This window comes from Ambystoma mexicanum, chromosome 6p (genome assembly GCF_040938575.1).
Source record: "Ambystoma mexicanum isolate Mex_15411 chromosome 6p, UKY_AmexF1_1, whole genome shotgun sequence".
Lineage (NCBI taxonomy): Eukaryota > Metazoa > Chordata > Amphibia > Caudata > Ambystomatidae > Ambystoma > Ambystoma mexicanum.
In genome coordinates this window covers 638,523,006-638,547,121 of record NC_090935.1, presented here as the reverse complement: position 1 = coordinate 638,547,121, position 24,116 = coordinate 638,523,006, and the positions used below count along the sequence as shown (strand labels likewise).

The window sequence follows — 24,116 nt, the reverse complement described above, 5'->3', positions numbered from 1 at the left end:
CCCCTGACTCCTCTGCTGAACAAGATAGTGCACAAGATGCACCAGGAACCAGTCACCATGATACTGATAGCCCCAATGTGGGCCCGCCAACCATGGTTTGTGCACCTGATGGAGATGTCCCTGTCCCCACCAGTGAAACTGCCCTGCCCGTACAACTTGCTGTCACAGGACAAGGGCAAGACACTACACCCATGCCCACAGAACTAGAACTTAGCAGCCTGGCTCATGAGGTCATAGAATTTGGCCATTTACAACTCCCTCAGAGATGCATGGACATTCTCAAAGAAGCTAGAAAACACAACACTCTCCACTCCTATTCTAGCAAGTGGAAAAGATTTGTCATCTGGTGTAGAGGTAAGAGCATCAACCCAGTCCACTGCTCTCCCACACAAATTGTCCTGTACCTGACCCATTTACTGGACTCAGGTCTAGTGTTCAATTCTATTAAAGTCCATCTAGCGGCACTTTCTGCATACACCACCTCTCAACTTAAGGTGTCATGGTGGAAAGTCCCAGTTATCAAAGCCTTCATGGAGGGGGTAAAGAGAATACACCCTCCGATAGCAAACCCAGCTCCCAGCTGGGACCTTAATGTGGTACTTACCAGGCTCATGGGCTCACCCTTTAAACCCATGTACAAGGCAACTCTCAAGGACCTCACACTTTAGACTGCTTTCCTAATAGCTATCACCTCCATTAGGAGAGTAAGTGAACTACATGCTCTTTCTATTCTAGACCCCTTCGTAACAGTTCACAAACATAAGGTGGTTCTACGCACACACCCAAGGTTTGCACCGAAATTCATATCGAAATTCCATGTCAACCAGTCAATAGAACTACCAACGTTCTTTCAAAACCCTTCCAATTTGGGAGAAAAAAGCCTGCATACACTCGATGTGTATAGAGCTGTCATGTTTTATATGGAAAGAACTAGGCCACTGAGAAAGTCTAATCAGTTCTTTGTCTCGGTGGCAGCAGGAAGAGAAGGATATGCAGTCTCAAAGTCCACTATATCTAGATGGATTGCTCAATGCATCACTCTCTGTTACACTCTTGCTAAGAGAGAACTACCCTTCAAGCCAAGAGCACACTCTACTCGAGGTACTGGGGCATCCATAGCATTCATTGCAAACGTTCCCCTTGAGTCCATTTGCAAAGCGGCAATCTGGAGTTCTGTACACACCTTTACAAAACACACTACTGTCTAGATGCTCACTCTAGATCTGATTCCCAGGTGGGACAAGCAGTATTATTACATCTTTTCTCTACTGTTCCTTCTCACAACCCACCTCCAACTCCGGGTACTGCTCGCTAGTCTATGCACAGCATGTGATTCTAAGCAGATTAACAAACATCAGAAGACAATGCATTACTTACCGTAAAAGCATTTCTGATGGTTGTATCTGCTTAGATTCACATGCGCGCACCCTTCCTCCCCGCTCGGATGGAAGGAACATGGACATCTTTCTACATCTCTCTCGCTTTTCTGTACTCACTCACGTATAGAAGGCTCCCTCAGAGCAGAAAAAATACAAACAGAGGGACCTCGACGTGTGAGGGATTGTGGGTACACTGCACGTCACTATAGGGATGGTATTAGACGCGCCTTGTCGACGTCCTCTTTTCGACTACGAAAAACAAAATGCAATACTCCGCAGTGACCACTGGATGTCCGACTATGCACAGCATGTGAATCTAAGCAGATACAACCATCAGAAATGCTTTTACGGTAAGTAATGCATTGTCATCCTTAAGAACAGTAGTTACTTAAGCATAGGAACATAATCGCCAAGGAGAACCCAAAGGGATCCCAGCAACACTGCCCACAAGGAGCTGTGTGCTGCAAAATTAAAACACAGATGCCTTAAAAGAGGTATGGAAGAAAGTAGACCCCATAAGAAAGTAAAAAAATAGAGTGCTGAGTTCCAAATGTCAGAGCAAATCAGAATGAATGGGTGGAAAAGGGCTCCACTCATTAGGATAGAAAGAAAAAGGTCCAGAAGTCCAGCAAAAAATGCTGAGGATCTCACTAGGAGAGGGGATGAAGCATAAAAAGGATAAATCTCCCTAGCAAGGGCTTGAGCCATTCATATGGAAACGAGGCACAGCTGCTCCAGTTGGACACAGAAACACCTTTCGCTGCGAAGAGAAGACTTATCTGTTCTAGATAATTTACTGTGATCCTATCAATGGTAAGCAGCTTCTGGGGGAAATAAAGCTACCTTCTGATCATGTGCATGCAATATGGCTTGTCCCTTCCCATCACTTTTGACGTGTCCACAGTCATTTTTAGTTTGGGCTATTAGGTGGCATATGAGGAGCGACACCGTGCTTGCAGGTGTTTGGTTATTTGGCCACCCATTGACTGGCCATGGCCATGCTAATCGATATGGCCATTCCCACGCACTTCCTCGCCCTCCCTGCCCAAAACACCTCCTCCTGGGATCTCTTTGCAGTAGCTTTAATCGAGTTTACTATCAAACTTTGCATTCGAAATGCCTGCCAGTGTTTTGTCAAAGAAGTCTTCTGAGAGTTAATGACTTAATTGGGGCAGTAAACGTGCAAATTGTGTAATAAAAATGTCAACCAAGTCACCCTTCAACAACTCGATTTAGAAGAGACCAGCATTGGCAAAGCCAACGGTTTTGGCTTGTGTATGAGCATTAGGCCAGTGCCTTTCCCATGCCTACACAAGAGCCCAGACCATTGGCATTGCCAATGCTTGCTTTTATCAGTGGTCTGGTCTTTCAAAACAAACCTGTAAGAGTAAGGTAACGTGCTGGATTTTAACTGGTCCAATCACTTGCCCATTATGGAATTATGGCTTTAAAATTGATGCGATCAATTTCAATTTATAAAATGATACGTTGCTTTCTTATGATACATTTTCACTCTAAAGTTACTTAGCTACTGCAGGGTCCGGTTACACAGCAGGCTCCCCGGTCGCTGGAAATGGTCACAGCTGCGGTTTCTTCATCTTCCTTTTTGGTTTTGGTTCCAGTGGTCGACTTCCTCTTCAGCTCCCAGGATCAGACTTTTATGCAGGAACCCAGCCAATCAAACAGCCTTGCAATATTCAAACTTGGGGCTGGGGGGGGGGGGTGTTGGCAATCCTTTCAGGACAGCCAATCTCCCAGTTTGAACTGGATTCTCACACTCAGGCTGGAAGACAAAGGACTGTAGAGTTTTGGACTCCTCCCTCGCTTCCTGCCTCTAGAACTTTGGTGGGGGAATCCGCAGGATTTTCCTGCCGAAGATAAAAATCACACAAGGGAATTTCCTGCCCTGGATGTCAGGAGAAGGCACAAGAAAAAACAAGGAACACTAAAATGGCGAAAAAGGGAGAGGGTGATGTATTTTGGTAAAATTAGTGTTAGGCAAGTTCTTCTAAAGTCCTACTGGCAGTACAACTTTAGTAAGCTATCCCAGTGGTGTGTAGATACCCAACTCTTAGTAGAAGTCTGTACTAGCTCAGGACCTTGGTAGTGTGGCAGAGCAGCCAGGCTTACTTTAAGAGGAAGATGTGAGCTGCAGGTAAGTACTCTGAATCTTAGTTAGACGGGCACAGCAAAGAAGCACTTACACATATTTATATAAAATGTATATATTATATTTACACCAGCCATTTTCTCAGCAACAATTTGTGATCTTCTACAGAAAAGGCAACATAGATGTGCATGGCACTTTCCATTGTTCGATGTTATGGAAGTTTAAATCTGCCCTCCTTTACTTTTTTTTTTATTTTTTATTCCAGGATGACATCTTTGTTAGCAGACCGGTAAAAGAACACTTGAAGAAGTATGACAAACTTTTGAAAAGCTTCCAGGTTTCCAAGGCTCTAGACACGGTCCTTGAAGTAAGAGTTGCACTTTTTAATTTTATGCTGTTAAAAAAAATGCTGGCATCTTTTTTGAAGCCTCGCTATTAATTGAAGCTGTCAAATGTACATCCTTCTTCCTCCCTTTACGTTGTGCTCTGGGTGAGATGGCACAGACCTTGCCCTCTAGGCTGCTGTGTCTGCAGCATCTCTGTTCCCGGTCTTTACCGTTTGCAGGCCCCCTGTGACTGTGGTGTGAGGATTCCTGATATACGCCTTGCTCCCAGCATTCAAATCGACCATTGCAGGATTCACTGCATTGGCATTCACAGCAGAGACGGGAGACACAACTGAGTGAACGGTCACCCTGTGGAAAGTAGCAGAGTAGAGCCGGCCGCTGCTATGGTAAATGCATATGCCGTACACCAGCACTTCCCCAACCGCCAAAAGCCATCACACCAGTGAAAAAGACTGTCCTCGCTTATACGGTATGCAAAATCGGCCAATATCATGTCCAGGGGGGATGGCACACAAGTGGCTGCTAGCCTGAATCCCACCAGCATAAGGGTTTATTTTACATACAAGCAAATCAAGAGATTCTTGGGTAAGTACTATCATAAAGCATATAAACACAATCTAAAAACACAACACTATGCTTTAAATACACAGATCAAAGCACATACCACCTTTAGAACACCTAACGGTTTTTAGGTAAGTCAGACTTTTCAGCTCAGTGGAACACAGTCTAAGATGAGCAAGAACTCTTTACACTATTTTTGGAATGCTCCATGCAAACCAAGGTCAGCTACACCTGAATGAACACTTTTCAGGAATGGCACAAAGCTGTTTGGGAGAATGTTCATTTGTGTGCCAATTCCCTTTTTAACCTTAGAGACCCCCAGCTCTTTTGCTGTATTTAGGGCTTGTGATTTTTTGCTCCTGAGTGAGTGGGACCTTTTGCTCACCCCCTCATGTATTTTTCCAGACTGTGATATTTGTGTTTTACTGTTTTATGGAGTCTGGTAAACTCCATAGGCATCTGCTTTTGCATAGTGACACACGGCACCTTAGGTGCTGTGCCACTTAGTCCATTGGACTTCTCTTATTGTTTAAATACATTTTCGAGGGGATTGGGTCCTCCGACGTATTCCATATCTATGACAGTAATCACCACAGCTGTGCTGCTTCGGAAGATCTTTCGGCATCTGCGTCCTGCGTCAATGACGTCGATACGCCGTCCTTGAGGGCTTCCATCGAGCCGACGTCGCTGGATGTTATAATTAGGATGCACGACGCCCGTAGCCTCAGTTCTGTTTTTTCTGCAAAAGTGTTCGCTTCGGTGATCTTGGCGCGCCTCGATTCTACTGAATCCTGTTCTTTCGGTTCTTCAAACCTATTTCTTCATTGCTATCGAATATGACTTTCTGCTTCTTCCACCCCGCGGTCCGGGTTTAAGAAGTGTCGGGTGTGCGGGTCCAAGATGTCCCTGACGGATACGCACAACGCTTGCCTCTGGGAGCACCATGATACGGACGACTGTGTCGACTGCCAATCGTTCACTTCGAAGGCCTTGCGGGAGCGTAAGAAGAAGCTGTCTGTCGGTAATGTGGCCAAGCCCTGGAAGTCGCGTTCCACTGGTCTTTCGACGGACGATTCGAGGGGAGACTCTCTGCATCGTTGTCGTGAGTCCGGGGGTTCTCGGTCTGGGAGTCGGTCCTGCCATTCCTCTGTCTCTTCGAGGCACTCCAGGAAGTGCCGTCACAGGTCGCCTTCCCCATCCTCTTCCGAGGATTTAGAGGAGATGTTGGCAATTTTTCAATCGCAGGGCTCCGGTCTGGCCGCGCCGTCTGAGGACGCCGGTCGAGGCCGCGCTAGAGACACCGCTCGTCCGCCTTCGGGCTCGAGCAGTCGTCACAACCACCGGGCGCCTTAGAAGTCCCGGTCAGACAAGGATGGTCGCTCTAGGCATGCCCGTTCCAGGTCCCGGTCCTCGACCCCATCGAGACCGCGAGACACTGTGAAGTCTTCGAGGAAGACATCGGCGGCGCCAAGGTCGTCGACGGACTCTCTTGAGTCCCCACCTCCGAGGAAGTCGTCGACGCCATCGGAGCCCAGGCTGTCGAGAGACACGCTCGAGACTCCGCCCTCGAGGCCTGTGTCGACGCCGTCAAAGCTGTCAGCGCCGCGTTCGACGTCGATGCCCATTCCATCGTTGCTCTCGACGCCTTTCGAGGCAGCCTTGTCGGAGGTAGCCGTGGAACGGTGGCACCCCCCAGAAAGGCGATGGCTAAGGCTAAACATGTCTTTGTGCCTTTTTCTGTAACCTCTTTCCAGCCTCTGGATTATATTTCTGAGGTGGATGAGGGGTCTGAGAAAGGTGAGGTTCCTGCATTGGTTCCGGATGACATTGTAACTTTTTTTTTTGTTACATGAGATATCTCAGCCAAATGTGGCCCCTTTTTTCCCGCGTGTCGGTGGTCGTAACGCCACCCAGGAATCCTAGGTTGCTGTAGGGGGATGAGAGAAAATAACCAATAAGGGAGATAATGTTGGCATTTTTCAAAAAATGCCAATAAAATGATGTACAAAGAAGCCTGTGGCTTTTTCCTTGTAAGAGCTAAGAACAAATGGTTTGCTCTGCTGAATTCCCCAATTTCCTGGCTTTCAAGAACAGGTTGAGTGGAAACGAAATAAAATTATTTTGATGTGGTTATCAACCTTTTTGTGAGAGGTAGGCGATTTTGGCCATTTTTGCCAATTGGACATGCGTGGACGGAATGGAAGAAAAGCGTAGGAAAGCCGAATTGGAGGACAGAAAAGAATACATTTCTTAAAAGTAGACAAAATTCCAAGTTTAGGAAGGGGTGATTTGCACAGGTTGGACAAAAACTAGATAAGGGAAAATGCCATAGTTTGGGGAACAAGCGGGAAAATGACTGAAAAGAAGGTATGTGGTGGACATGGCTGGCTTGGTACAGTAATGGCTTCTATGAATTTTGAGAAAAACAATGCTCCGCTACATTCCCCTGACTCTTGCAGTTAGGAAAGCACGCATTTTGTGTAGTGTTTCACAAAATAAGCAATACCACAAGCCAAACACTGAGCCATGGTACACAGGAGTTTTATGCTTGCGGCCCGAACAGACGTAGTTAGCATGTGTGAATCAAGAAAACCAATGTGGTGAGGAACGGCAAGCATACATTTTTTGAAAGAGCACAGGCAGAACTTTTCAAGGGTAGGCGACTTGTGCAGGTTACAGAAGTGTATGGTGCCTAAAGCAGTGACTAAATGTAGGGCACATTTGGGAAATGAAAGAGTTGTGTGACAAAGAGCACCAGCAAATGGGTAGAAACGTTATGAAAACCACACAAACACAACAAATGTCATACCTTCCCGCTTTCCCCACACATGTCCCGATGAAAACGGTACCTCACATGTGTGGGTGCACCTACCTTTTCCGACAGCTGAATTTCACGATTTTTCCAGACGGGCACACCATACAGATATGGGCCTTGGGTGTCCAAGCCACCAAGGAAAATGGGGAACCTCATGCATTTCCGAAAAGAGGACACCCGTGGGAAACCGCAGAGGTCTGACTTGCGCAAACCGGCCCAGAATTTATTACCCAGAATCCCAGGCAAAGTCCAAAATGTGGCGAAAAACCCCCAATTTTTCCACACATTTAACTTTGCTCACCCACCGAAACACGCCGCCAACAACACATGGCCTACCGTCCTGCGTTCCCACAGGTGTCCCAATGTACCTTACATGTGAAGGTAGGCCATGTGTTGGTGGTGGTGTGTTTCGGTGGTTGGCAAGAGTGAAAGGTCTGAGAATTTTTATTTCTAGCCATTTTCAGAGACATTTCCCTCTGTCCACTCACCGAAACACGTCTCCAACAACAGATGTCATACCTTCCGCGTTCCCACAGGTGGAACAGGTCCTTGGCACTTAAAGGGTTAAAAGAAAAAGGTCCAGAAGTCCAGCAAAAAGTGCTGGGGGGGGGTCTCACTAGGAGAGGGGATGAAGCACAGTAATGATCTCATGATTTTCATAGTAATGATAAATCCTCCTGACCTGGGTTTTACTGGTGGATTATTTTTCCTAGTACCTCTGTGAGTGGGAAACATTTTCCACACTCACAGAATATTTTACTCTTTTTATGGGTGTCCCTTTTAAGACTCCATAGTCTCTTTTAAAAGATCATTCGAAAACTTCAAGGCCTAAGAATGACAACTGTATTCCCTTGTTCTCTCCCCTCCTTGAAGCGCTTTGAAGCACTTCACTTGTGTATAAGCGCTTTACAGATAAACATTTACAATCCTCTTTAACAACTTTTTGCCAATAAGTGCCTGTTGTTGCTGGATTGCCCTAGGGGCTCCCCTTTAAACTTCCTCTTGTTGTGAGAACTGCAGTTCTCAGGGGTAGAAAGGATCTTTGATCCCTTTTGCATTTTATTATGGGAGACCAGCACCCCACCTTATGTGGAGTGTGGGGAGATACTGAGTATCCCCTTTCTCATTGTAAATGTAACATTTGTTACAAGGACAAACTTACCTTTAAAGGCTGGTGGCAGTGAACCTTTTTATTAATTCGGTACACCTTTACACAGCCCGACTAAAGGGACGCATGGGTGCTCATTTTACCCAAATGGCCCTTGTCTTCTTTTTTTGCCATTTTAGTATTTCATGTTCTTTCTTGTTCCTTCCCTTGACCTCCAGGGCGGGAAATTCTTTTGTGTAATTTTTATCTTCGGCAGGAGTTCTCTGGAGACTCCTCGCCCAAGCTCCAGATTGTCTGTGAAGGCAAGAAGCAATGGAGCAGCCCAAACCTCTGCAGCCCTTTGTCTTCCAGCCTGACTACGAGAATCGAGTTCAAAGGGGAAGGCTGGCTGTCTTGAAAGAACTGCCAACCCCCCAAGTTTGAATGTTGCAAGACTCTGTGATTGGTTGGGTTCCTGCATAAAAGTCTGATCCTGGGAAGCTGAAGAGGTAGTCGATCACTGGAACCAAAACCAAAGAGGAAGATTAAGAGTTCATGGCTGAAACTATTTCCAGAGACAGGAGAGCCTGCTGTGTAACTCAAGCCTGCTGTTACCCTTCCTTCCAATCAACCTGTGGACTCCGAAAATGATGCCCCAGAGCCTGGTGAGACCCACTAGACCCACTAGACTCAAGAAGACCTGCATTTTGAGCCATCCTACGCTGTACTGCGACCTTGTGGGGCTGCAATACCCAAATACCCTGGGACCTCAAGCCATTGTGCTGTGCACAGTCTTCCAAATCTGGCTGAAAATTTGTGGGCATCCTACTGGGTCTCCAGAGGTATGATTCCAGTCCAAAAAGTCCCCTCACCAGAGTGATGGACCTTGCAAACTACGAGAATCTGACCCACGATATTCTGTCTTCTACTGTGCTCCAGAAAAAGGCTCCAAATCCAGCCACAAGGAAAACCTTGCCTACAGCCTTCCCTGTGATCCTTGCTGCAAAAGTCCTTGGCTGTAAATCCTGAAGTCCTCGTGCTGCAAAATCCTTATTGGGTATTTACTTACCTTAAGTCGCTTGTTATTCCTGTGTACTTTTGGGGTGTTTTATGCGATTGGGAGGTCTCTCAACCAGTTTACCCACGGCCACTGCTGGGATCCTCCTAGCATGTCTTCTGTTAAATCCCTGGACCCTCAACAAATTCTAAAAGTAAAGATCTTACTTGTTCTAACAGTCTTCCTTAGGAACTCTGACTTTTGCTACTTAAGAACCTAGTAACCCACCTTCTGCCACACAGAACACTCCTGCTCCAAGAATAAGGGAAAGACTTCTAAGGATTGGGCCTTTTGCCTAGAAAAGAGAAAAAGTGTTGAAAAGTTACTTACTTGCAAAAGAAGTTGGTTGGTAACTGTAACTCTGAGAGTGAACAGTTACAAAAGTTATTTCGAATGGATTGTGGCCTCCAACGCATTCCTCATCTTTGACATGTAATGTCCACAGCTGTGCACTTCGGAAACTTTTTCGGCAGAGGGCGTCCTGCGTCAATGACGTCGGGTCCATGTTCCTCGAGGGCCTCAGTCAAGGATGACGTCACAGGATGTTATAAATAGGACGCACGGCGTCCATAGCCTCAGTTCTGTTTTTTCCCCAAACGTGTTAACTTTTTGAGACTCGGCGCGCCTCGTGTGTTTTTTCGTCACTGAAGATGTCTTTCTCTTCGACCCCTCCGACTCTGCGGTCCGGCTTCAAGACCTGCTGGGACTGCAAGTCTAAGATGTTGCTCCCCGACCCCCACCTCATTTGTTTGTGGTACCTCGGCGAGTTTCACGACATCGACAACTGCTCGAAATGCCAGTCTCAGACTGCTAAGGCCTTGCGGGAGCAAAAGGGGAAGCTCCAGGTAGGTTGGGGCTCGAAGCCCGTTAAGTCCCGGACTTCCAAGTCCAAGGGGGTTTCCACCGACGACTCGAGGGGCGACTCTGCTTCGGAATGAATCCCGGGGATCTCGGTCCCGGAGTGGTTCCCGCCACTCGTCTTCCTCGTCCTGGCACTTGAGGAAGCGCTGTCACCGGTCGCCTTCCCTGTCCTCTTCGGAGGATGGTGCCTCGAGGAAGGTTACGTGCCCTACAAAGTCCTCGACTTTGGAGGAATGGGCGGTGTTTAAGAAATCCATGATGGCGATTTTTCAATCGCAGGACACAAGTCCGGTCGCGCCTTCTGACGAAGCCGGACAGGAACCGTCTTGTTCCATGGCTCGCATGCCTTCGGGCTCGGGTTCGCGATGCAACACACATCGGGAGCCATCGAGGTCCCGCACGGACAAGGAATCGAAGGTTTGCAAGAGACGTGTCTCTAGGTCTCGGTCCTCGTCCCCAGCAAGACCACAGCTACCTATGGTGGGCTCGAGGCCGGCATCGACTCAATCGGCGCCGTGTCTGTCCGACTCGGACATCAACGCTTTACCCTCATACAAGCCCATGGCGCCGTCGGCGCACCCGACAGTGAGGTTCACGACACTCAACGTCGAAGCCTTCGACGCCTTTGGGGAGTTCCCGGGCATTGTGGATCCTCCGAGGAAGGATAAGTCGAAGTCTGTGAGACCAATTGTGGACTCCAAGCCCTCTTCTGTCACCAGACCTGGGTTTGCCCTCCCTCTGGCTGACTTATTTATTTATCTATATAGCGCTAAAGCCCGCAGGCATCGGAGCGCATTCCAAAAAGACAGGACAGTGATTACAAAAACGGGACAAGAATAGACACACAAGATCGCATCATGGGGAGCTGAGAGAGGTTGCTAGTCCAGTTTATTTAAAGAGTAGGGTCTTTAACTTTTTTCTGAAGAGTATGTAGTTGGTTTCTAATTTCAAGGATACGGGCAGTTCATTCCATTTATGGATGCTTCTGTTTGGAAAGGCCTTGCCCAGGCCGTTTTGCTTTTTAGCTGGGGTTGTCTGGAGAAGACCTTTGTTGGAGGATCTTAAATTTCTAGATGGTTCATGCCACTTGAAGTGTTTTTTCAAGTATGCTGGGGCTTTGCCATACAAGCATCGGTGGACCATTGTGAGGGATTTAAAAGTAATTCTCTCCTCCATGACCAGCCAGTGTAGATCTTTCCTATCGCCTGTGATGTGTTCCCTCCTTGGCCTACCCGTGATTGTCCTAACGGCATTATTCTGAATTACCTGCCATTGCTTCAGGCATTTCATATTCGCTCCCAGAAGCAAGGAGTTGCCCTAGGCCAATCTTGACAGTATAGTTGCTCTGGCTATGGTAATGCTGTTTTTATGGTTGAGCAAGGGTCTAATTTTTCTCAGGAGTTTTTGGTGGTACTGACAGTTCCTTTTTAAATATGCTGTATGGGCCTATGCTCCTAGTGAGGCTTGTAAGTAGAGTCCCAGTGTCTTTACTTTCTCGGATATTGGAATTAGGGCATTTTTTAAACTGAACGCGGAGTATGAAGGAGTTAGTTATTTCCTGGCGTGTGTGGATCCAAAGATCATTAGTTCCGTTTTGGTCCCATTCAAACACATCCAGTTGTCTTTCATCCAGCCCTCAATGATGTTGTATATAGTCATAAGTTTTTCACTGTCTTGATTATAGTCTCCACTAAGCTCGAATACCAATTGAGTATCGCCAGCTAAATTAGTCAAGAATATTCCCAGTTGAGTTAGCATGGTACATAGGCATTGCATTTACAGGTTAAACAGTAGGGGAGAGAAACTAGCTCCCTGCGGGACTCCACAGTCCACTGGTTTGGTTCCCGAGGCCTTATTTCCCCAGACAATCCTGGATTGTCTGTCTTGTAGAAATGATGATATCCATTCTGTTGCCTCTAGTGAGCAGTTTCCTGAGAGTTCTAGGGCCTCATGGAGCCTCTTGTGATTGAGCAGATCAAAGGCTGCCGAGAGGTCCAGTAATATCAGGAGACCTGATTTGCCCTTGTCCAATATACCTAGCATCTCGGTCTGCAGATCTAGTAAGGCTGATTCGGTGCTGTGGCCTGTCCAAAGCCCGACTGTTGGGGGTGCAGCAGGTTGTTCTCGTCTACATAGTTCTGGAGTTGTTCAGTGGCTACTTTATCTAATATTTTCAACAGGAAGTTGCAATTTGTAATAGGTCTTAGATTTGCAGGATCGTGTTGGTCTAGTTCAGGTTTCTTTGGCAATGGGGTAACCGTGACTGTTTTAATTATAGTAGGTACTGATTGATCCCGGAAATATGCGTTTACCATTTTTCTAAGGAAGGGAGCATAAATGTCTGGTTTTCTAATATTTAGGTGAAAGTACATTTTCTGATGTTAGAGAGCGTTTTCTTCATCTCTTCGATTGTTATAGGTCTAAACTGAAATTTAGTAGTTTGTTTCGGCCTTGCTTTCGTTCGTGGGTCATTTACGAAGAGGAGAGGTCTGAGTTTGAGGACCCTGGTGTACTGGATGGGGCTCCACAATTTTCTGGTGACAGTCAGTTGGAGGAGTTGAGACAGTCCCTCCATGATGCCAGTGGGTTGGACACTTCCCCGGAAGTGGACTTTGGTAGACCTGAGCATGGGGCTTATGCAGAGTCTTCATACAGAAGGCTTATGTCATGGGTCTCGGAGTATCTGGGCTGGTCCAGTTCTCCTGAAGACTTTGTGCAGGAGGATCTGACGGACATTTTAGATCAGGGTCCGTCATCTGACCCGGTTTTGCCTTTTCATCCTTCCTTACAGAAAAGGGTGACAGTTGCTTGGCAGTCCTCAGATTCTCTTCCGGCTGTTAAGTCCTTGACCAAAAAATACTGCCCTTCAGTTAGCGACCCCAGCTATTTATCTGCTCACCCCACTCCTGAGAGTTTGGTGGTTCAGGCGGCTACGGCCACTTTGAGGCAGGCGGCGTACCCTTCCATCCCTCCGGATAGGGACAACAAGCGCTTCAACGCTTGGGCGCGGAAGATGGTTTCTGCTGGGAGCATGGCCTTGAAATCGGCCAACTCCACATGTGCCTTGGCAAAGTTTACACACACTCTGTGGATGTGTGTATCTTTTGCGTCTGAGCGTATGTTTTGTGCCTCAGCGTATTCCCGAAGGGGAAGAAAGGGATGGTTTCCTTGCTATCGTGCAAGATGGCAAGGATGCCATGTGTGAGGCCCTTCAGTCGGGTTTGGATACGGCTGACAGTGGGAGCCGGTCCATGGCTGCGAGCACCGTTATACGCAGATTTGCGTGGTTGTGGAAGTCAGGGTTTGCTCCGGATGTGCAAAGCCGTCTTCTGAACATGCCCTTTGATGGCGCACATCTATTTGGCAGCAAGGCTGACGAGAGCCTTGAGAGGTTGCAAAACTCAAAAGCTGCAGTGAAATCTTAAAGCGCCGCGATGCGTCAACCTCTGCCTTTTCGTCCTAGGGCACAGCAGTGGAGGGGAGGTTCCTTTCTACTCCTCTTTTGGTAGAACGAGAGGGGCCGCCAGTCCAAGGGGCCAGTGAAAAAGTACCCGTGGTGGTCGGGGAAATCGTGTTGCCAAAGCCTCTCAGGTAGCTGCCTCTTTGCCTTCGGGCACTGCCGCAGCCGCTTCCAAACATTCGTGAGGCTGTGTTCCATGATTCTCCGGTTGGGGGCAGACTGTCTCAGCATCTCGAAGAATGGCGGGCCATTACTTCAGATGCGTGGGTTCTGGATACCATTGCCCGCGGCTACTGCCTTCCCTTCCTACAGGGGCCTCACGACAATCCACCCTGGAAACTCTTTGAAGCTTCCAGATCCGCCCCTTGCGCAGGAAATTTTGTACCTGCTGGAGAAAGGTGCTATAGAACTGGTGCCTGTAGCGGAGGGGAACAAGGGATGGTATTCCCCTTATTTTCTGATCCCAAAGAAAGATGGGGGATTGAGACCCATCATGGACTTGCGTTGGTTGAACAAACTTCTCAGGAAGGACAAGTTGAAGATGGTCACAAGTCCTCCAGGCCCTTCAACTTCAGGATTGGTTGGTGTCTCTGGACCTCAAGGATGCTTACTTTCATGTGCCGATCCATCCCACACACAGAAAGTACCTGAGGTTTGTGGCTGGTCCATCTCGCACTTTCGGTTTCGGGTCCTGCCATTCGGATTGACCTCCCCCCCAAGGGTCTTAACCAAGCTCATAGTGGTGGCAGCGTACGTCAGGCAAGGGGGATTCAATTCTACCCCTACGTGGACGACTGGCTGATCTGGGCACGCTCTCCCAAACTAGTGTTGGATCATCTTGGTGTCACCTGCCGTGCCCTCCACATGCTGGGCTTTTCCCTGAATTTCAAGAAGTCGCACCTGACACCATCCCAACAGCTCCAGTACATCGGGGAAGTGTTTGCCTCCCAAGGTAAGGGCTCATTACATTGTGCAGATGGTGGACAAGTTTCAAGGTGCCCAGAGTCTCCCGGCTTTTGAATTGTTAAGGCTGCTTGGCCTCATCGCATCCTGCATTTTTCTGGTGCTAGAGGCCAGGCTGCGGATGAGATCCCTGCAGTGGGCGCTCAAGATGCAATGGTCACAGTTCTCCGGAAAGATGTCGGATCCAGTTCAGATTCCACTCTCTGGCTCCCAGAATCTTCTCTGGTGGGCCAACAAAGGGAACCTGATGAGGTGGGGAACAGTTTTGGCAACCATGGCCAGAGGTGACGGTAGTGATGGATGCTTCCCTCATAGGATGGGGCGCTCATGCCAACGACTTGACCGCCAGTCCAGACTCCACATCAGTTTGTTAGAGCTGAGGGCCATCGGGCTTGCCCTTAAGGCGTTTCTGCCCTCTGTACGGGGGAAGAGTGTCCTGATCATGACGGACAACACAATGGCCATGCATTACTTCAACAAAAAGGGTGGGGGGGTGTAGGGTCACTTACGTTGTGCAGAGAGGCAATACACCTCTGGTTCTGGGCCATCCAGCAGGAAATTTCGATCTCTGCATTTGGCCGGAGATGACGATGCGGCGGTGGACGCTCTGAGCAGGCCGAGCACGGTCTCCCACGAGTGGAAGTTGGCTCAGGAAGTCCTTCAGGAGATCTTTGCCCTTTGGAGAACCCCGCAAGTAGATCTCTTTGCCACCAGTGTCAACCGGAAGTGCGAGAGATTCTGCTCAAGGGAATTTCCTCTAAGAGGAGCCTTAGGAGACACGTTTGTGGTGGTTTGGTCATTCCCACTGCTGTGCGCGTTTCCTCCAGTCCACGTCATTCCTCAAGTGTTGCAGAGGTTATGGAGGTTCGGTTCCCATTTGATCCTCATTGCTCTGGATTGGGCCAGGAGAGCGTGGTACCTGGACCTTCTGGAAATGGCCATCTGCCCTCCACGCCCCCACCGAGAGTATCTGCTCTCGCGCAAGGGGGGGCACGAGGGTTCTGGTGCTCCATCCAGAGGTCAAGACTGTCAACCTTCACGCTTGGTATCTGAAAGGTTGCGGTATAAGGATTGGGACCTCCCGGATGACTTGATGGAGGTGAGGTGTTGCTTTCGGCCAGACAGCCTGCAGCAAAATCCCTGTACCGTTGGCATAAGGTCTGCGACTGGTGCAAGGATCACAATGTTGATCATTTTCAGTGCTCCATTCCTATGGTTTTGTCTTTCTTGCTTTCTTTGGCCCATAGGCTTCAAGTGGGTAAAGGTTACCTGGAGGCTCTGTCTATCTTTAAGCGCGCGTCTGAAGAATGTTCTTACTTTAAGATTCCTTTGATTTCCCAGTTTCTTAAAGGACTGACTAATGTATTTCCGCCATCACCTTTCCAGGTGCCGGTTTAGGATTTGAACTTGGTTTTGAAGTTCCTCATGGGTGCTCTGTTTGAACCTTTGCACTCTTGTCCTTTGAGATTACTGTCCTTCAAGAATGTGTTCTTGGTTGCGGACACTTTCATCTAAGCCACCCTTTACTGTGTTTCACAAGGACAGAGTTGTACTGCGGGTACGTCCCTCTTTTCTACCTATGGTAGTCTCTGAATATCATTTGAGTCAAAAGGTGGTTCTTCCATCTTTCTACCCTTCTCCTCATCCTGGTAAGGAAGAGGAGCGTCTCCATCGGTCGGATCCTAGGAGTGCTCTTTGCTTTTACATTTCTAGGATCAGAGTGGACGATCAACTCTTTGTAGGTTATGCGGGACACCGATTGGGCCAGGCTGTTACCAAACAGACCATGTCCAGGTGGATTATCCTCACCATTACAGAGTGTTACTGGTTGGCGGGTAAGGACCCTCCGGAAGGGTTGAGAGCTCATTCCACTAGAGACATGGCTACTTCCACCGCCCTCCATCAGGGTGTTCCTATTAGGAATATTTGTGATGCCACTACTTAGGCTTCAATCCATACGTTTTGTAAAAAATGATTCCCTGAATACAATCCATGGTCCGGATATGGCCTTTGGGAAGGCGGTTCTTTATTCCGCAATCTAATTGGGTCTCTAAAAATGATTTTCCCTCCTCCCATTTACTGGTACTGCTTTGGGAGTCTGTCAAAGATGTGGAATGCGTTGGAAGACGCAATCCATTCAAAGAAGTAGTTACTTACCAACTGGTAACCTTCTTTCGACTGGATGTTCTTCCAACGCATTCCACATCGCCCTCGCAGCCTACCCCTCAGGAGAATTTCCTATGCGATTGCAGCTTCCGAATCCTCAAGGCTAAGTGCAGTCCAGCAGGCATCAGACTGGTGCCACACGTTCTGGGGAAAAAACTTAAACTGACGCTACGGGCGCTGTGCGTCCTATTTATAACATCCTGCGACGTCGTCCTCGACGGAGGTCCTCGAGGGACATGGACCCGATGCCATCGAAGCAGGACGCCCTCTGCCGATAAAGTTTCCGAAGTGCACAGCTGTGGACATTACTTGTCAAAGATGTGGAATGCGTTGGAGGAACATCCAGTCGAAAGAACGTCATCAGTTGGTAAGTTTCTACTTATCTTTAAAAGGTTCTGCCATTCTGAAAAGTATATGTAACATCTTTTTTTCCTTGGAAACTCTTTCGCAATTCTAACAGAAAGTAGATGGAAGGTTATTTCACTCCCCTGTGATTCGTTGTGCCTCTTCCCAAAAGTAATGCTGTTGACTTCACTATTTCTTTCAGAGAATAGGTGTATACATTTCCCAACTGGGTCTTGCTTCCCCTGAGTTGCTGTTAGCCTGCACAGAATAAGTCTTCCTTAGGTTTTACCTACCTAGAATAACTGAGTCATTCATAAAGTGTAAATAAAGAAAGAGTAGATTCAAGCTTTTGAACCCTCCCGTCCCCTGCACACTATTATGTGTTGGCTAAACCAACTACTATAACATTAAGGTAATAATGTCCATGAATAAATAATGAAATTCAACCAAAACCAATTTTGTAAAAACACATAAGTGTATATATTTTCTTTTGGATTAGATTGTGCATTGGATACAAAGACAAAAATAATCACAATGTTGTTACAGAGAGAGAAAATAAATTGAGGAAATGTTGCCAGTAGTCTTTCAATTGGCGACGCGTTTCGAGGATGGACTCCTCCTCCTCTTCTTCTTAGGCATAAACAGACTATAAACAAATATACATATTACCAAAAACAGAGTTTGACCAAGAGTATTATACAGTGATTCCTAAAAGGTTGAAGAGTGATTCCTAAAAGGTTGAAGAATTTCTAAATAACAAAAAAGTAACTGTTTCTAAGGTTACAATCAACACAATGTTAATATATTTACATCCACATCAATTTGTGTTTCATAAAGTTTATAGGGACCATAATGGTTCAAAAAGACCAGTCAAATCAATAGTTCCCAAATGGACGCCCCTAGAGAGGAGCATGCCGCTTAAGTGGCGAGAGATCCAATAGGAGTCCCCGTCCGCCTTCCCAAATATCCAGTGTGGAGAAAAATAGAAATAGTAAGTCAGAATTACCTGATTCTAGAACTGTCAGCTCCAGGGATGGCAGCTTGATTGCTGTGCTCCTGTACCTAACCTTTTTCATGCTCCCTGATATTATACTGTGATTACTATAATAATAACTCGTGAAAGGATGTCAACCCCTGCTACTCCGGATGCTAAACGGCAGAAAGGTGATGAGACGAATACTTCTGGTGAGACAAGAGAGGACAAACTCTTTGAGATGCTGAGCAAAATGACACTGGACATTGGAGAAATAAAGACGGCCCTTTTAAAGTCTGAAGAGAAGTTTTCCACAGTGGCCAAAAGAGTGGATTCAGTTGAAGATCACTTGAATGTGGTTGATGAAAAAACTTTAAAACTGATGGACCAGATAAGGGAATTGAAGATGGACAACGAGAGGATTACTCAGAAGCTCTCAGAGCAAGAAAATCTTTCACGGAGGAATAATCTTCGTTTTGCCGGTTTTCCAGAAAAAGCAGAAGGAAATAACATCATTGATTTTCTAAATAAGACCTTACCCAAGTTGTTAAATATTGATACAGCTGTTTCATTGGAGCTGGAGAGGGCCCACCGGTCTCTGGGACCTAAACCAGCACTGGGTGAGCGGCCAAGACATATTATTGTTAAATTCCTGAGATTCCCTGTCAAAGAGTTGGTGCTGAGGAAAGCCCGGGAACTGAAGGATCTTGCCTGGGGTGGAAACAAAATAATGGTGTTCATAGACCTGAGTAAGGATATCATGGATAAACGGAAAACTTTTATTGGGGCTAAGATTGAAGCACGTGAGAAGAACCTAAAATACTACATGGTTTATCCAGCAATCCTGAAGATTGTGGTAGATGGTCGACTGCACTCATTTAATGAGAGCAAACTGGCTGAGAATTTCCTAACTGGCTTAGATTTGGACCCAATGGAAGGCACTTCATCTGGTCTGGGGGCCAGGGAGAGACTGAGGAGGAGAAAGGGTCGATCTGACACACATTAGCCTGTGGTGATGACAGATGCTTAACTGCACGTATTTCTTTTTTTAAAATAATATTTTACTAGTTTTATTACTTTGCTGTTGTTTTTAGTGGATAAAAATGGCCGCCGCCTGTATTCCGTTATTTACAACGGTTTCGAATGTTATTTACTTATACCTTTTCCCGGAATAAGAGTGGGGTTTGCTTTCCCGGATGGTGAATTTAGAGTAAGGCACCTTGTTCTATTTTCGTTACGTACGACGTAACGTGGCTGACATGGATTGTACTTCCTGGTTCAGCCGATCATGATCGGGATGGTGCAATGGGAGCGGAACTCGGCTGGATCACCCTGCGGCCTATAGCCCGTCATGATCAGTGCTTCAGCCACTCACATGGATCCTCCCAGTGTGCTTCAGTTTGCGCAACCTCGTCCCGGCTCGCGTTATGTGGAGCCCCCGTTTTTCCTCTCCGCAACTTGGTAAGCCTGTGACATTTCCATAACATTGTTACGGGGGGTTGCGTCGGCTCATACATCCCGTGGCTGTCTCCCAAATGAACGAACTTGTACTTCATGCTCATAGCATAACTTGAGAGCGTACGTGTCCCTCAAATGCTTTTGCTTCATTTAATCGTGCTGTGTAACTTGCCTATAATGACAATGGATGCACCGCAATTCCCTGAGAGCCCCCTTCATGGTGTGCATGTACGCATATGCTGTCATCAATTACCTCGTTGCCCTCGCTTCATGGAAGTGCTTTATTATGTGGTCTTATTTTGGCTGAGCTGGGGTATAATGGAACAAGAATCTGATGCTCAGGGGAGATTCATTGGATCACCTTTCACTGGAAAGGATTGCACACGCCTGACTTCTGCTGAACATCATTGCAGGGACCGGGGTCACATCGGAAGGAGGGAGACTCTCACAAGACTTAAGGTGGTATGGAGGAATTTAACTAGCATTCAGGCAGAGCTGTAATGCACCACCCAATACGAACGTGTTGGATTTGAGGAATGTTCTGGATTATGGGACTTTGGAGCTGTGCACTGGAGCTGCGGCTGGGAGACTGGATATGGGACTGATGATAGCATCTGGTTGTTTTTCTGGTTTTTCTGGTTTGCATATATGAAAAAAAAAAATTTTTGAACAAGAATGTTCAAGGGCCCCGAGTTATTTCTTTAAGTGGTTATGACTAGTTGCACTATACATTTCATCAAAATTCCACAGTTGTGATATTCCCTGCTGTTTTATCTCTGGGATGCTGCTGTATATGGGGTACATGTGGGTTGTTGATCTTTTGAAGGGGTGGGGGAATGTTGAAATGTCATCCCTTATAGACTTTATTGCTACTGCAGTACCCCTGAGGGATGAGTTATATGGTTGCAGATATTTTCAGGAAAGGGGTAGCACATAACTTTCATTTGAATACGAGAGGTTCTTGGAGGCATACATCTTCAGCGCTCTATGGTTCTTTTTATGGTTTTATGGAGGTGTTCCTATGACTTCCTGCTGCTTACACTCATTCCCTCTTCCCTCTCTTTCTATATTTTGTTCCGTTAATAGGGGCGGGGGTAGTCTTGATTTTTTTGGGGCCCGGAAACTGTTATGAGGGATTCTTGAGTCAAATTAAATATGGGTTGAATGCTTTGTGTTCTCTGGGTCTACTTGGAAACTGTTCTCTTTTCACACCCTCGTATCCGGTCTCCTAGGGGGATGGGGGTATGGTACTGAGATTTTTGCAGGCTGACATATTGATTTCATTGACCACTTGACTCATGTTGACTGTGGGGTTTAAATGGGGAATGGTTTAGTGGGTTTATGGGGTATTAGTAGTTGCCTTTGTATGGGCTCTGAGTTTTGCGGTTGGGGAATTGTGTATATATATGGTGTACTGAGGTTTTTTTTTTTTGGGGAGGCGGTGTTCGGATTAGATCTCTTAGGTGTTTGTGATGATTAGTTGATAGGGATTAGTGTGTTGGGTTGTGGGGTCATGACGGGCTTGCAGTATTTAATTCTGGGAATATTCTGAGAATGTGTTTTTTACCTGATTAGGGTGGGGGGGGGGGGGTGGTAAAAAGGGAATTCACATGAGCTGGATTGATTTCGGGGGGTGGAATATTGTTGTGAATTACTTTATATAAGGTTTGGGTTGGAGATTCGTCTCTGGTGGGTATGGTTCAGAATGGTTTACTCGATGTATATAATATGACATGTGTTAGGTCCGCTGCTTATCGGACTGGTTTTTTGTGCAAAGCTTGTACTTTCTATCTGTTTGTTCGTTTAAATGTTTTGTTGTTGTTGTGTCTATGCACTTTGTTTTTATTTTTTGGAACTCTGCCTCTGATCTTGATGGTTACTGCTCCTATGATACTGTTCTAATTTGGGAGTTATGGTTGCGTTAACTTTTGTTTCTTGGAATGTTAAGGGGATTGGGAATGTTGTGAAAAGACGCAAGGTTCTAGCAAGATTGTGGAGGAGTGGTGCTGATGTAGTCTTTCTTCAAGAGACTCATCTGGACGAACAAACTGAAAAATACTTGGCCAACTCGAAATATTCTAGAGCGGTCTCGAATTGTTATGATTCTAAATCTAGAGGGGTAAGTATCTTGTTTAGGAAAGGCTTGTTGTTTAAGATTGAAAAGACAGTTATGGATGGGGAAGGTAGAATCATGTTACTTGATGTGCTCCTTGATGGGAAAAAAATGACATTTGGATCTGTGTATGCGCCATGCTCGCCAGCTGTATCTTTTCTTGATCAATTGAGCCTTTTGTTGGATGGTATGGAGGGTGATTCATTAGTGTTGGGTGGTGACTTTAATCTAGTGATGGATAGTAAAATAGATCGTAGATCAGAGTGTAGGTATTATAATGAGAGGATTAGTGAGGAACTCAGGACATTTGTGTTCAAATACAATCTTATTGATATATGGAGGGAACTTCATCGTGGTGAAGAAGAGTTTTCCTTTCATTCGCCTGTTCATGATTCTTTCTCCAGAATTGATTACTTCTTTATTAGTATGGCTTTGAGTGATCAAACAATCTCAACAAACATACTAGAGAGAGGTATCTCAGATCATGCTCTGTTGGACCTCCAGTTGATTTTGGATAGTAAGAGTACTAAGACGAGGAGGTGGAAGATGCAAGCTGAAATGCTGAAAGATAATTTGGTTGTAGAGGGCTTGGAGGCTTTCATTGGTCATTACTTTAATGAAAATTTAGACTCGGCCAGTATTAAGTCTGTTTGGGACTGTTTTAAGGCGGTTTTGAGGGGTGAATTGATTAGTAGAGCTGCCCATGTGAAGAAAAAAAAACAAAGTTTGATTGGTGATTTGGAGGAAGAGATTAAAAATTTGCAGAGAGTCTGTGCTACTAACGGTTCAAGACAATCCAAACTGAAATTGCGTAAGTTGGAGGCGGAATTGGAGACCCACATTCAAAACTTGGCAAGTAAGAGTTTGTTTTATTCGAAACAGAAGTCCTGGGAATCGGGTGATCGTAATGGCAAACTACTGGCGTATAAGCTTAGGGAGATGGTGTCTGATTTATGTGTCTCTTCTATCCAAACTGATGGGGGGGGTTACTTTAAATAGAAATGGCGATATATGTAGTTACTTCAAGGGTTATTATGAGGCATTGTATGGAGAAGATTGTGACCCGACTTCTGATAGACTGGACACATTTTTTGAGAAAATTTTACTCTCAAGCCTGACTCGGGAACAACGTACCTCTCTTGATGCTGCAATCGAGGTTGCTGAGGTTAGTTTGGCTATATCGCAAATGAATGATGGAAAATCGCCGGGTCCAGATGGTATTGTCTCAGAATTTTATAAAAAATTTGATGTTCAGTTGGCACCTGTGTTGTGTGACCTTTATAATGATTTTGTAGTATCGGGTATGATGTGTGATTCCATGAAAGAGGCAATGATTGTGGTGATCCCAAAACCTAATAAAGATCACACTAGATGTGGGAATTATAGGCCTATCTCAATGCTAAATGTGGACCTTAAAATTTTCACAAAAATTTGGGCTAACAGATTGGGTTTTTGTATGAGAGATCTGGTTGATGGGTCACAGGTGGGTTTTATTCCAGGGAGATATGGTTATGACAATATTCGAACCGTGTTAAATGTGGTTGATGACCGATTTGGGAAGGACACAAATGAAGTCATAGGTTTTTTTGATGCTGAAAAAGCCTTTGATAGGGTAAACTGGACATTTCTAGAATTCACTTTACTGAAAATGGGTTTTGGCCCGATTTTTATGAGGATGGTAGATTGTATTCATAATGATGTTAAGGCCCGGGTGTTGGTTAATGGGGTGATTTCAGATCCATTTCAGTTGTTAAGGGGCACGAGGCAAGGCTGTCCGTTGTCACCTTTTTTGTTTGATTTGGCGTTGGAACCTCTTGTTACTTATCTCAGACTATGTGAGATTATTAAGGGTATTAATGTTGGGAAGGTTGAAGTGAAAGTTCTATCGTATGCTGATGATATGCTCCTTATGTTATCGAATCCGGAAGTGTGTGGAGATGTAATAAAATCAATGTTTCAAGAAGTGGGTGAATTGTCAGGACACAAGGTGAATTGGGACAAGACTGAGGTTTTTCCTTTGTCTGGTCGGCGTGTGAATACGGTTTTGAACACATGGAATTGTAAATGGTCTCCAGAGGGGGTTAAATATCTAGGAATTCATATTTTTGGGGACTTGAAGAAATTACAGCAATATAATCTGAATTTGGTGCAAGCGCAAATGTCATTGTTAATTAGGAGATGGGAGAAATTGACTCTGAACCTGTGGGCAAAGATCAATGCAATTAAGATGGTTCTTTTGCCAAAAATCTTGTATGTTATTCAATCCATCCCGTTGTTGTTGTATAAGAAGCAGTTACTTAAGATTGAGAAACTATTTTCTTCTTTCTTGTGGGGTTCTGGTAAGAGGCCTCGGATTCCGAAATACATGCTAGTGCAAAAAGTTGAAGATGGAGGTTTTGGATTCCCTGACTTGATGAAATA

General features: G+C 46.0%; 1 protein-coding gene across 1 annotated transcript in view; it reads left to right on the top strand.

Moving 5' to 3' along the window:
* Positions 1–24,116, top strand: part of UTP15 (UTP15 small subunit processome component) — a 440,177-nt gene that overhangs the window by 323,394 nt on the left and 92,667 nt on the right. The window contains exon 10 of the mRNA XM_069627496.1: positions 3,755–3,856. Within this exon, the coding sequence (XP_069483597.1) occupies positions 3,755–3,856 (102 nt within the window). The remainder of the gene's footprint in view (positions 1–3,754; positions 3,857–24,116) is intronic.